The 12,510-nt window shown below is 42.2% G+C and overlaps 1 protein-coding gene across 3 annotated transcripts in view; it reads right to left on the bottom strand.

Annotated features, from left to right (window-relative positions):
- The window catches only part of LOC308107712 (neurobeachin-like), a gene marked incomplete at its 5' end in the record, with an annotated part of 250,933 nt that overhangs the window by 21,293 nt on the left and 217,130 nt on the right, over window positions 1-12,510 (bottom strand). For all 3 annotated transcript variants that reach the window (XM_080460195.1, XM_080460196.1, XM_080460197.1), the window contains 3 exons: window positions 2,354-2,506; window positions 7,978-8,097; window positions 9,162-9,302. In XM_080460195.1, the coding sequence (XP_080316321.1) occupies window positions 2,354-2,506; window positions 7,978-8,097; window positions 9,162-9,302 (414 nt within the window). The remainder of the gene's footprint in view (window positions 1-2,353; window positions 2,507-7,977; window positions 8,098-9,161; window positions 9,303-12,510) is intronic.

The following is a 12,510-nucleotide window of genomic DNA, read 5'->3' as shown; positions in this document are numbered from 1 at the left end:
AGAGAGAGAGAGAGGGTGCAGTCAGAGATCCACTGACAGAATAGAAATAATAGAGGAAGCGAGAGTGTTGAGCGAGCGAGGGAACAGAACAAAAGAAAGGAAAAAAAAATGGAGGAGAGGACTATGATTTTCTGGGCGTGTGAATACACTGGTCTGTGAATGGAACAATGCAAGCCCGCACCACACATGTATCCTTCAAGAGTGAGAAAATATCCACTGTAATCTCTCTTCTTTTTTTTTTTTCCTTTCCTCCCCTCGCTTCTTGTTTTGGGAGATGCAGACATGCCTGAAACAACTCTAGAGCTCTCCCACCTCCACCTCCACCTCCACCCCTCCTCTCCTGTCTCTCCCCTTCAACCCCGTGACTCCGCCACAATGCGAGCCTGATAGAGCTCAAACAGGCAGAGCGGGTACAGCTCGGGTAAAGGTCACCTGCATAAGACCAGCCGAGTTCTGTCACTCCAGATGAAAAGGTCAAGAGTGTTCCCACAGCCTCCTTCTAAGCCGGGGTCCGGCGGCTCGGCGGCCCCCGGCCCGCATGAGCGCCCGTGTCCCTTTACCAACCCAACCAAAAGATCTCATCTAAATTAGAAAGTGATGGTATATAATATGGATCTCTGCCTGCTGAGTGGAATTGAAAACTGCCCCCCCAGAATCTGGGTTTGAATCCCTTCCCACAATCAGTCTCTCCTTCTATCCCCGAAACCCAACTGGAACAACAGAAAGTCTCCACCTCTGAGTCTCGTCCCGCAGGTTTCTTCCTGCCATCTTCTCTGCTTGCTCATGTGGAAATGTTGGCTTTTTCCTCTGTAAACGTACCTGTGTTGTAATTTGGCACGATAGAAATACAATTAAATTGAAAATTGAATTGAAATAATATAAATGTGTTCTCATTATTCACTCACACCACTACCACCTCGTTTAGATTCAATAGGCTGCCTTTCCATCAAATTTAGGCAAATATGTGCACATAATCCAGCATCCATTCATCTTGTGTCCTTCCTGTGTGATGTTTTAAATTCTCCATCACTCATCTTTGTTTCATGACGACTGTGATTCTGATTAGAGGGAGAGCAGAGTTTATCTGAAGGTCAGAAGCGTGTCTCAGCGTTGCTCCCGAAAACCTGTTGGGAGTCGTGGGCCTCATGCCGATAGACTGTCTGCATTTAACACACACACACACACACACACACACACACACACACACACACACACACACACACACACACACACACACACACACACACACACACACACACACACACGCACACACGCACACACTCTGGCACAGCGTTGAAGGTCTGCCTCTCAGAGGGGAGCGCTACAGGACCACGCTGCCCTTTCTCTTTCAGCGTCGCTGCCGGGGTCGGGGTGGACAGCGTTAGTATCGAGCGGCGCACTTTATTAGATGATTCATGAATAAGACAAGGAGACGCAGGTGGCACGGGAAGGTTAGGACAAAAAGTGTGGCCATTGATCTGTTTTGTTTTGGTTTTGGCTATTTTCTGTGAGCAGGAGGCAAACTAGGAACAAAAGATGCGTACTAAGTTAAAACATTTACATTCACGTCTTAGTCTTAATAGAAGTTCAAAACATTAACAGCCCGAATAGAATAAATTATTAATAATACCAATAGAACAATAATCATGTAGGGCTAAAGACATCAATAAAATAAGTCAGTAACCACATTTGTAAGGAGCAGAATGAGGAGGAATGTCGTGCAGCAGAAAAAACTTTTCTACCCTCCATCTCTGCTGCTCATCCCACAGATACACCCCCCCCCCCCCACTAATAGCTGGCTGTATCAAGCATTGTGAAGACAAAAACAAGTGAAACTGCCCTGATCTTTGACTTATCTACTTAAATTTGTTCTTTTTCTAAAGTGAAATTAACATTTATTTAGACATTATTAAGTCCTTATGTATGTTTCTGTACTGCTGATTATGAATCTAAACCTGAACTTTATAACCTTTTTCTCATTTGTCATGCAAACAGAGTTATTGTCATCAACCTTAACATATTTATATTTATGTTAATGTAACCGTACCGTTATTTGTTCATGAATTTCTGTTGGCGCTTTTCAATATGGAGCCAATAATGCAAAGAGTTGAAGCTAATGACAATGCATATTAAAGTGTTAATCAAATCATTATGTAAATACAAAAAAAAAGAGGATGGGCTTATACTTTCTAGTACAGCTTTTAATTATTCATAGATGAGGCGACTCTTTGTCCACGCAGACGTTGTGGAGATTAATATTTTAGGGTTTTCCTGAGATAGATTGTTAACATGAATAATTCTGGAAAACATAATCACACAGTGAGATTCTGAAATGGACACGTGACCCTCCTACCATCCTGTTTATCCTCACGAGGTCCTCGGGCTTCCTGGCCCAGGCCGGCAGGTCCACGTCACACACCATGGCTCGGTCCTCCCTCATCCCGAGGTGGTAGTCGTTGCTGTTGACGAACATCTCCGGCAGGTAGTAGAACTCGGGGATCAGCTCCTGAGGAGAAGCGAAACGGAGAGGTCACCTGACTGACAAGGCTACAAAGCCCAAGACCACAGTTTGCAACCACATAATGGCCCCAACAATTCAGCCGCAGCACAAGAAATAACATGTGCACAGGGGCTTTGTATCCCGCCGAGATGAAGTGAGAATTCGAGGGGAAAGGTAACACAAACAAAGTAAACAGCGGGCTGTGCGAAGGTGCTGAGAGGTGCGAGTCCAGTTATTCCAGGCAGAAGTGTTAGAGGTGTTAAATGAAACTGGTCTCCGGGTTCGTGTGATGGGGTCAGGACCTTGCAGTGCAGAGGAAGCCAGCATGGTAACGCAGCCCCTCTCACCGAAGCCCGGTGTGATTCCTCACATGGGAGAAGAGGGCAAATGGTTACTCAAGTTTAGAGAGAAGACTATTCCTATAGGATTTCCTCTGAGTCCTTTTGCTGAATGACGATACTCATACTTCTCATTTTCCAACCCAGCAGAGAGCACACGATGTGCATATTTGAAAGGTTTTACTCAAACAATATAAAACACTTTTGAATTTCTTATTACATTCAAAGACATGCAAAAAAAGTAATGAAATACACTACGTTAAAATTCCATATGGGTCCCTGCATTAACTATGCAAGGGATGTCAAACATGAGGCCTGTGGAGAGACTGAGCTGAGATGCTGGTGACGCTGCCATGAACCATAGCAAACTAGCTGTCAGGGTGAGTTCGTAAAAAAAACAGCCAGAATGCACTATAAGAGACATTTTATTAACATTTCACTGTATTTTACACCAGAAGGTTTTCATTAAAATCGGCTTTATGATTGTAGTAATTTGTGGTTGTGATTGCTTGGTTTGGTGAATAATTGACATTTCCATCATGTATACTCAGCATACCATTAAAGTTTTAATTTGAAGGTTGTTATGGCACGACTTTACTGGTGCGACCCACCCAACATGAAATTGTGCTGTATGTGGCCGCTGAACGAAAATCTGTTTGACAACCTGATCAACATAGTGTGATTAAAGATATTTAGACAAACAGGAAATTATAATCACAAACCTTTAAATCAAACATGTATGTTGCTTATTATAACACATTATGTTTCTGTATTAAAAAACTATTGATATTTTTTTTTTTTTGTAAAATCACTATAGAAACTTTTGTTTTAAATGTGGAATTCATCTATTTATGATATATTATTATCATTGTTGTTGTCGTTGAATTTATGTATTGATTTATTAATTTACAATATTTTGAACTTGTGCATTGTGAACCAAAACTAGAACTGAATATACTTAAATTGTCAAAAAGTGAAGAAAATATGATCCTATTTTTAATTAATGTATATAATTATGAAGCAAAACAGCCAATATACAAGAACATTTTACAGTGCGTGTAAAAAAACAACAATCTATCAATCAATATCAATCTATCAATATTTTCCTTGTACACCATTTTATAGTTCTCTAAATATTCAGTCTAATATTTGAAACTAAATTGCAGATATACAACCACACTGTTAGTTGTAAACATTTTAAAAACAGTAATGCTATCGCAGTACTCTTCCCATACAGATAACGCTCATGCAAAATAAGATTTAATCGTGGTTACAGAAAATTCAAGTTACTTCCAGAAATGACAGGTTTGCTTCCCGATCAATCACTGAACACTTTGCTTGTTTTTAATGGGCGTCGCACTACTAGTGACATAGTTGTTCTCGAACGTCTCAGACCAACAGATTTTTCAGTCTTCTCTCGTTCTCACAGCCCCTTCAGCTAAGTCGGGATAAGCGAGTCAAGCATCTGCACACGAGGAATGCAGATCCTCCGCTACCTCCTCATTAGAAAACACACAAACAAGGACCAGTTAAACGTCGTGGTAAGCTCCAGTCTCACATCCTGGTGTCGGGCTTGTTTTACGAACGCAGTGTTTGTCAAATTCAGTGGTTCTGTGGAGCTTTACGTTGCCTGTGGGATACATAACGTGCAGGGCTCTTAGACTCCCGTAAATCATGGGGATTTCAGAGAGCGAGTTAGCGTGACACGGTACAGGCCAATAACAGCGTCGGTCTGCTGTTGGTCACATTTCACCCTCTGCACACGACGGGGAAAAGGGGGAGCGAGGCAGCCATTCCTCTCTGTCTCCTTCTCTCTCTCTCTCTCTCTCTCTCTCACGTACACACAGCCACACTTTTCCCTCCTCTTTTTTTTTTTTTTTTTCGCCAGTAAACTTCCTGCCGTAACTCATCGGCGAGCCGTTAAAACTGCCAGCTCCGTTTTCGAGCCGGCCTCCCATGGCAGCCATTAATTCCGCAACAGCATCGTAATGGGCTAACAAGTCAATCACACGAGCCTCCATTGCTTTACACCGTGTCACCTTAATGACATGTTCGTCAAAATCTGTCACCAGTGGAGTGCTGCTGGATTCCTTCAGACAATATGGTGGCAGTCTGAGCATGTGTGTGTGTGTGTGTGTGTGTGTGTGTCTGCCCACTACCTTCCCTGTAAGCTCAGCTTCCCTGTGCCCACAGTCAGCTTCGCCAGCTGAACACACGTTAGTAAATGAGCGCTATGGATGCACATTAACATTGGTGATGGGGGTGGTCAAGGAGGTCGTTTCCATTTGACTTGCTCTTTTAGGAGGTCATCCCCATCAGGGGTTCGAGCTCCCTCCGTCTTGTCGTCATTACTGCCGGAGGAGGCCGGGGTTAATGAAGGAGAGACCCTGGTAAAAAACAAGCTCCTTTTTAAATCAGAGGCCCCCGAAACTGACCTTAACCCCGGGAGACTCTGCGGTGCGTGGTGGCCCGGTACCCGCCCCACTGATGCTGCTTCTAATTTCTAACCACCTTTGTTAATCACATTTATGTTGAGAAACATTCTTTTTCTACACATGTGAGATAAATAAAGGGATATCTTATCTTATCTTTTTCTACATCTATATAAGTAAAAAAAAGAAATGAAAAACTAGTGATCAAAAGAATCAGTGGCATCGCCTCCTGCGTCACTCCTCCACTGTGTAATCGTAACAAGATAATGTCAAATATTTCCTTTTTTTTTTCAAATGTATTATGAAGCACTGTTAGCATTCCTGCATTGTCCTGCACAATGTTTCTCCTAATAGACGGGCAGCCGTCCCACGAGTGTAAAAACAAATGCATGCAGACATACAAGTAGTGGAAAGTAGCCTGTATTTGTTAACAGGGTGGCGTTTGACTATTCAGCTGTTCTCTCTCTTCCTCCGCCTCACATAGGTTGTTGGTTGCTCTTCCCCGGATCCTGGCAAGTAAAAGCCCTGTCTGTACATAAAAGACTACATTTTAAATAGCTTTTGTCATTAATGCTTTATTAATTGCCTGGGGCAACGCTACCCGATGCAGGGTGTGCTAGAAATGTATGACACTTTGAGGTCAGTGCGTTTCCCTGCTGCGTGTTATGCAGTGGGCAAAATGGAGGCGAATCAGCAGGGTTCAGCATTTTCAGAGTCTCTCTCTCTCTCTCTCTCTCTCTCTCTCTCTCTCTCTCTCTCTCTCTCTCTCTCTCTCTCTCTCTCTCTCTCTCTCTCTCTCTCTCTCTCTCTCTCTCTCTCTCTCTCTCTCTCTCATCTCTCTCTCTCTCTCTCTCTCTCTCTCTCTCTCTCTCTCTCTCTCTCTCTCTCTCTCTCTCTCTCTCTCTCTCTCTCTCCTCTCCTCTCTCTCTCTCTCTCTCTCTCTCTCTCTCTCTCTCTCTCTCTCAGCCTTTGTTCAAACTCAAGTCCAGCTCGGAGATAGTTTGCTTTCTTCACCAGATAAAGCAAACGGAGCACCGCGGCTCTTTGAGAATCTCTGTTCGGATGAGGCATTTATAATTAATGTCGTATATCTTTGCAGTCACGTTGAGGAACATGGAGGCAGGGAGCATAAAGCAGGGGCCTGGTTATACCTGCAGACTGCAGAGCTACCTGGCAAAATGTTTAAGATGGATCTTCTCTGAAGGAGAGACTGAAATAAATGGGTTAGCGTTAACCTTAAATCTAAATAAAGCAGAGATGGCATCTCGCATATTGAGAGGGAAACTCACACCAGGCACTGTTTGTCTCACATTAAGTAGGAAATGTTAGCCAAGTGGTGAATATATGCTCTGTTTTGAAGTGGAAGAAATCATTTCTAATGGCTGACCCGCAAGCAACAACTCCCATTTATCAGCATATTCAACTTTAACAACTACTCTGGTCTTCCAGTTCGTTTTATTCCATTTACTATATCACTGAAACATACACTGACGAAGCTTTAAATGCCTTTAAATGTGAGTCTCGTCTAATAAGAAGGGAATATTTTTACTTTTTTGAAAATCTTGCAGACACAGCTGAAACTTCAACGATGGGCAACTCAGATCATAGTGAGGGCTTCAGAGGTTTCACTGTCACAACTCCAAGGCCAAATTGTGACCGAGTGCAGCTACTATGCAATGTAAATTACGGCAGGTAATTTAATAGAAAGAACTCTGATTATATATACCGTATGTCTCGAACTTTAATTAACATGCACACATTTTATATTTTTCCCTCATAATCAATTATAAAGCCGTTTTGAGTGATTTTAACTGATGTCGTGTTGAAGTGGGCTTCATATGACCAGATCATCCTGCCATCATCAGATTTATTTAAATTGGCTCATGGCTCACAAAGTAAGGTTGAAGAGGCCGACATAGACGAACTAACTGTAATGTGTTGACAGACTGTTACTAAAAGCAGAACAAGCTATGGGAGGGTGGTGGAGAAAACAACGAAGGTTGGAATTGTAATGTGCACACGCTGATTAGACACTGTTAAAACAACCAAACCTTTCTTTTTGAACAGACAGAGGAATGTTGAAAGTGAGTCTTCTATTTGCTGTAGGACCATTGTAATGCTGCGGATGGAATTTAGATCTTTGTTACTTTCACATATGTGCAGAGAAACGTTAACGTTGGCTCATGATAAAGTTCATAGAAGTTCTTACTTTGAATGGATAACATTAAGCTCAACTGAAATATTCCTGTTCAGGCAGGGATGCTTTAAGGTCTGATGAATCAGTTGGTGAACCACCTGGTTGATTCTAGAAAGCGGAGATGTGGCGTGATCTCACGAGAGACGGGAGACATGGTAGGATGACGTAGGGGGACGTGGAAGTAACGTGTGAAGGTATTGAATGGGAGAAACTGGAGTTCAAAGTTCTAAGTTTGTAGTATGAAAGTAGTCATGTCTTTATATTTTGTCTTGTCTGCTTCTAGTCAATATTTGTTTTCACTAAAACATGAAGTTGGACAGTGTCTCCTGACTGATATTGAGAGGACTGTGGAAGCAGGACGGCCAACGGACCAACATCTTTATTTGGCCTCTTAAACACCCCCCCCCCCAGTGTAACACACACTGCATGCATGTAAGCCAGTCCTATTGGGTAAACTGGAAAAACATTGAATATAATTTAGGGATTGCTGTGTTTTGTTGTGATTGGCACCTTCACGTCCGAGGTGTCCCTCTGGCAGTTCCTCCAGGAGCGGGTGATGGCTGAAAACGTGCGGTCAGGGTGGTCGAATTTATTCTCATTGGCACTGAGGAAGAACGTGGTGAAGGGCTCCTGCAAGGACGAAAAGAAAACAAATATATATATATATATAAATGGTGTTAAAGTTCAGCAAAATAATTTAAATGTCTCAGGATTATTAGCAAGGTAATAATAAAGCAATTTGCACTAAGTGTTGTCTTAATCCTGGAAGATTTACATTCCTGGTGCAAACCACTTTGAATCTTTCTGCATTTTCTTTGTTATTTTCTCAGCAGAAGACGGACGGACCTCTGTGGATATCAGCCCTTGATTGTATCCAAGCCTGAGGGAGAATTAATTAGTGTTCTTCCTGAGCTCAGAAAGCCATAATGATAATTGGCTCAAATTTGGTTTTCTCAGACTGCGATGGCAACCATCGCCGGTGTGAGCGGATGGATCACTCACCAGAGGAAGAAAGGGATTGTGGGAACAAACCCACTGAGGCCAATCTAACGGCTGTCAAGAGAGCTCCCTCAGTTCATCAAGCCCCTTCATAATGATGATGATGATGATGGGGGGAGGAGAAGGAATACAGTACAAACTCCTCGTAAAGCTTTTTCTAAATTAAAAAAAATAAATAAAAAATGCACGTTTGCCAGCTGAAAAGAGCCGTGCAGATTGGAAGTATATGTGCCTCCTCTGTCTCCTCCTCCTCCTCTTCCTCCCCCTCCTCTTCCAGAGTAAATGAGGACAGTGCTCAGTAACCTTGATGGACATGTCTCCAGCGCTCACTGGGTTGCCTGAAACACATAAACCTGTCACAGCAGCCTCTGTAAATCATTACCCAGCCACTCTTTATTTAGTTCACATATGCTGGTTTACTGGCCTGTGAAATGTGTTTTCTGAGCGCCATTGGTCTAACTCAGGCCCAATCAAATTGAGATGTCGAGCTGCTTCCTGTGCAAGAAGCCGACAGACCTCAAAGTAACAGCATCATCAAGTCTGAGGAGTGACAATCAACTAATGCAGATGAAAAAAAATAAATAAAAAAAAACCTCTCTGGGTTCGACTTCATCCTCATTCACATAACTGGGCTAATTCAAGGCTCCGGAGCAGATAATAGGACTGAGGCTGGCTGAAGGAGTGATTTTACTCACTATTCTGACAAGCCAGTGCAGGGTGTTGGCAGCGGTGGAATAGTGGGAGTTGTAATGACAAGGAGGGGTCTGGTCATCCTCCCACGTCTCGTAGCGTTCGGCGAAGAACGCGGCTCGCTTCGGATTCAGCGCTCCGACAGGCTGAAAGGAAACCAGGAACAAAAAAACACATTTAGTTCTGGCAGGCGAGCAATTTACTTTTCCCAGTGAGTGGAAAATAAAGGCGGGACTTCGAGTTGCCTTAAGAAAGTTGTAAATGTGTCTTATTGTCCTTTTTTTTTTCGGTGAGTCGTACACTTGGTGTGTGCGGACAACTTCGACTTGCTCGCTTTTCACACTTTGATCAGATACAAGGAGATTTGTAGAAAAACATTGTGGGGAAAGTTTGATACTCTCAAGTAAAGATTCTATTTTATTACATAAAGACACACACAGTATCTCTCTATATATTATATTTACATTATATTCTTTATACAGTAAATACTCTGATTACTACTACTACTGCATTATATGTTGTATAATGTATACTGTAAGTATCTGTTTGATCATTTGCTGCTGTCACACAAACATTTTCCATGTGGGATTAATTAAGTATGTCCATCCATCCATCCATCCCTCCCTCCCTCCCTCCCTCCCTCCCTCCCTCCCTCCCTCCCTCCATCACTTATCTCAGTGATTGCATGTATTTTGTGGGTTATGATTTTAGAAAAATCACCTTTCACGTCACTGACTTGCTTAAAATCAAGACAGCATTGTGGAAGTTGAAAAAAAGTAAATTCAGTCAAGTGAAAAAGAAACTGTCAGCATTGGCAGGTTTGATTTTATTAGCAGTAATAATCTAATAATAGTCAGACGACAATGTTATCAGTGGAGGAAGGAGCCGTTCTGGCTTTAGAAGGAGTTCAGTGAGAGGCAGAAAGTCTGCGGATCTGACGACTGTACCGGGGTCGAGTCTTGCAGCATATTAATAATATGGTATTAAAAAAAGAAAAGAAAAAAAAAGTCCAAGAGATTTATGGACAATTTCATCCATTTTAAAATACAGGATATGCAAAGCTGTCAGACACCGTGGGCACTTCATGTGAAATGAGCTCTTTTCTCTGCTCTTTCCATTTTAACTGCCTCTTCCTCACACACACACACACACACACACACACACACACACACACACACACACACACACACACACACACACACACACACACACACACACACACACACACACACACACACACACACACACACACACACACACACACACACACACACACACTGAATCAACTTTGCTATCGGGTCGGTACAAGCTGCACTTTGTATGCGACGGCTCTAATATTCAGCTTGTTAAAATACTTTTCAGCACCACTTACAACTGAAAATCAGTTATATTTGAAAAAAATAATTAATACACAAGAGGTCAGGACTGCAGTGGAGATTTAGGAGTTTGGCCAAAGGTCACATCACATAAAATACTGTTATGGGTCAGTTTTAAAATTGAAAAGAGAGAAATCTGAAGGCATGATTCACTGTTGATGAAAAACTTAATTGGATGTGTTTAATATGTTTAGTGAAAATAAGTGTGTATATATCCAGATGGAGTTCCTGGAAATATTGATATTTCTAAAAGGGGGGGCCCCGATAGGAGAGTCCACTGGACTATATGATATATATTAGAAGTTTGTCTTTATTGTCCATCACAAAAGTTTGGAAATTTGCTTTTTAATCCAAACCAATATTAGCCTTTCCCTCTACTTTTTCCATGATCATAAAAGTGAGGGATAATAAGCAGTGCCTGCGCAGCGCTGTACTCGTTAGCTCACTTGCTTTAAAGAAGGATTGAGGTCATTCTTTCTGGAGTTTGCATATTCTCCTTGTGCACCCTTGTGACATGAAACTTAAAATCAAGCAGACGGATGAACTTTATTTGACTTCTGGGCAACAACTCCCATTGCATAGTAGCAGCCCATAGTCCCCCCCCCTCCTCCTCTCCCCGCCACCATGTTGCTGCTAAGTAATGCAGCAGCTCTTCTATGTTGATTGAGTTTTCATGTACGTGGAGATACGACAACCATGGAAGACTTGAGATGTAGTCACTCCACAAACCTTTAAATAAATTATCAAAATCCACAAAAATCTCAACACAGAATTAATTTTGTGCACGTAAACTATTGTGAACCATTGTGAACCACACTTTGTGTCAGGCATGGTTTCTACAGTGTTTGAGTACAAGACCAGGATTAACTTAGGCCCAGTTTAAACAACATGCCTTTACGTTTACACGACAACGGAGGACGGAGCCACTGAAAAAATGGGACTTTTTCGGAAAGTCGGCGTGTGAACGTGAAACTGTTCTGAAACAAAAACACAAAAACGATTGCGTTACTACTTGGAACATTGTTGTGTTATTCCTGATTTGCTGCTTTGCTCTTTAGTGTCAGATTAAATGAAACTGAAGCAGCTTTGCTCTGACTTCCAGGTAATAAAAATCATTTCTTAGCTACAACCTCTAAATCTGCTGCTCTCCTTCTCGGTGCAATGAGAAAGCACCAGCATAATTGAGAAAAAGTGGGTATAATTAATCCAGACTTGGAGATTCTGATGAGGAAACATGCAGAGCGGCTGGAGGTGAGGTCAGGCCAGACATGAAGCTTTACTCTGGGATTTGTCTGTCAGGCCTCGTTATTCTCCAGGACCCTCGGACGCTGCACTGCCTTGTGTCTCCATTTTAAAGCGGTCCGGTGGCGGGGGCGAGCCGGATGGCACGCTCAGGGTGGAGGGAGGCGATGCGAGTGTCTCCTGCTAAATGTTGGAGGTAATCCATGTGGATTAACCCCGGCTGACCCGATTTACACTTAACACACCCACCAAGCCAAACATTTTAGTTTGCTTCTCCCATTAGCGTCCGGAGCCCCTCCCGCCCACTGGGCTCAGTCGAGAGGTGAAGGGGGATCTCGTAAAAGACAAACACTAAGTTTTGATTTTGGAATCTTTAAGGGAGAAAAGTTTTTACAGAAACTGAAAAAAGGGAAAAATATTGCAGTATTTGTAGAAAAAAAGATTTCACATTAAGGCTCCTGAAACTGAGACAAAGTCAGATTGTTATTTCAATCACAAAAAATCGAGTTTGACGTTTATTAATTTATGGTTACTGAATTTCAACTAGATGTATGTTATATATTTATCAGTTTTATATACAGTATGTTTCTGTAAAACAGGTAATAAAGGAAGAATATTTAATGGTATATAAAACTGACTGTATCATCTCAGTTGACTCATAATGCAACTGAACCGAATTGATAGAAATGATCAGAAAGCAACTCAATCAGTGGATAATCAGATGGAGACCTGCTGC

Source organism: Lipophrys pholis, assembly GCF_963383615.2.
Source record: "Lipophrys pholis genome assembly, chromosome: 3".
Classification (NCBI taxonomy): domain Eukaryota; kingdom Metazoa; phylum Chordata; class Actinopteri; order Blenniiformes; family Blenniidae; genus Lipophrys; species Lipophrys pholis.
Note: the sequence above shows the minus strand (reverse complement) of the source record. Positions and strands in the feature narration are given on the sequence as shown.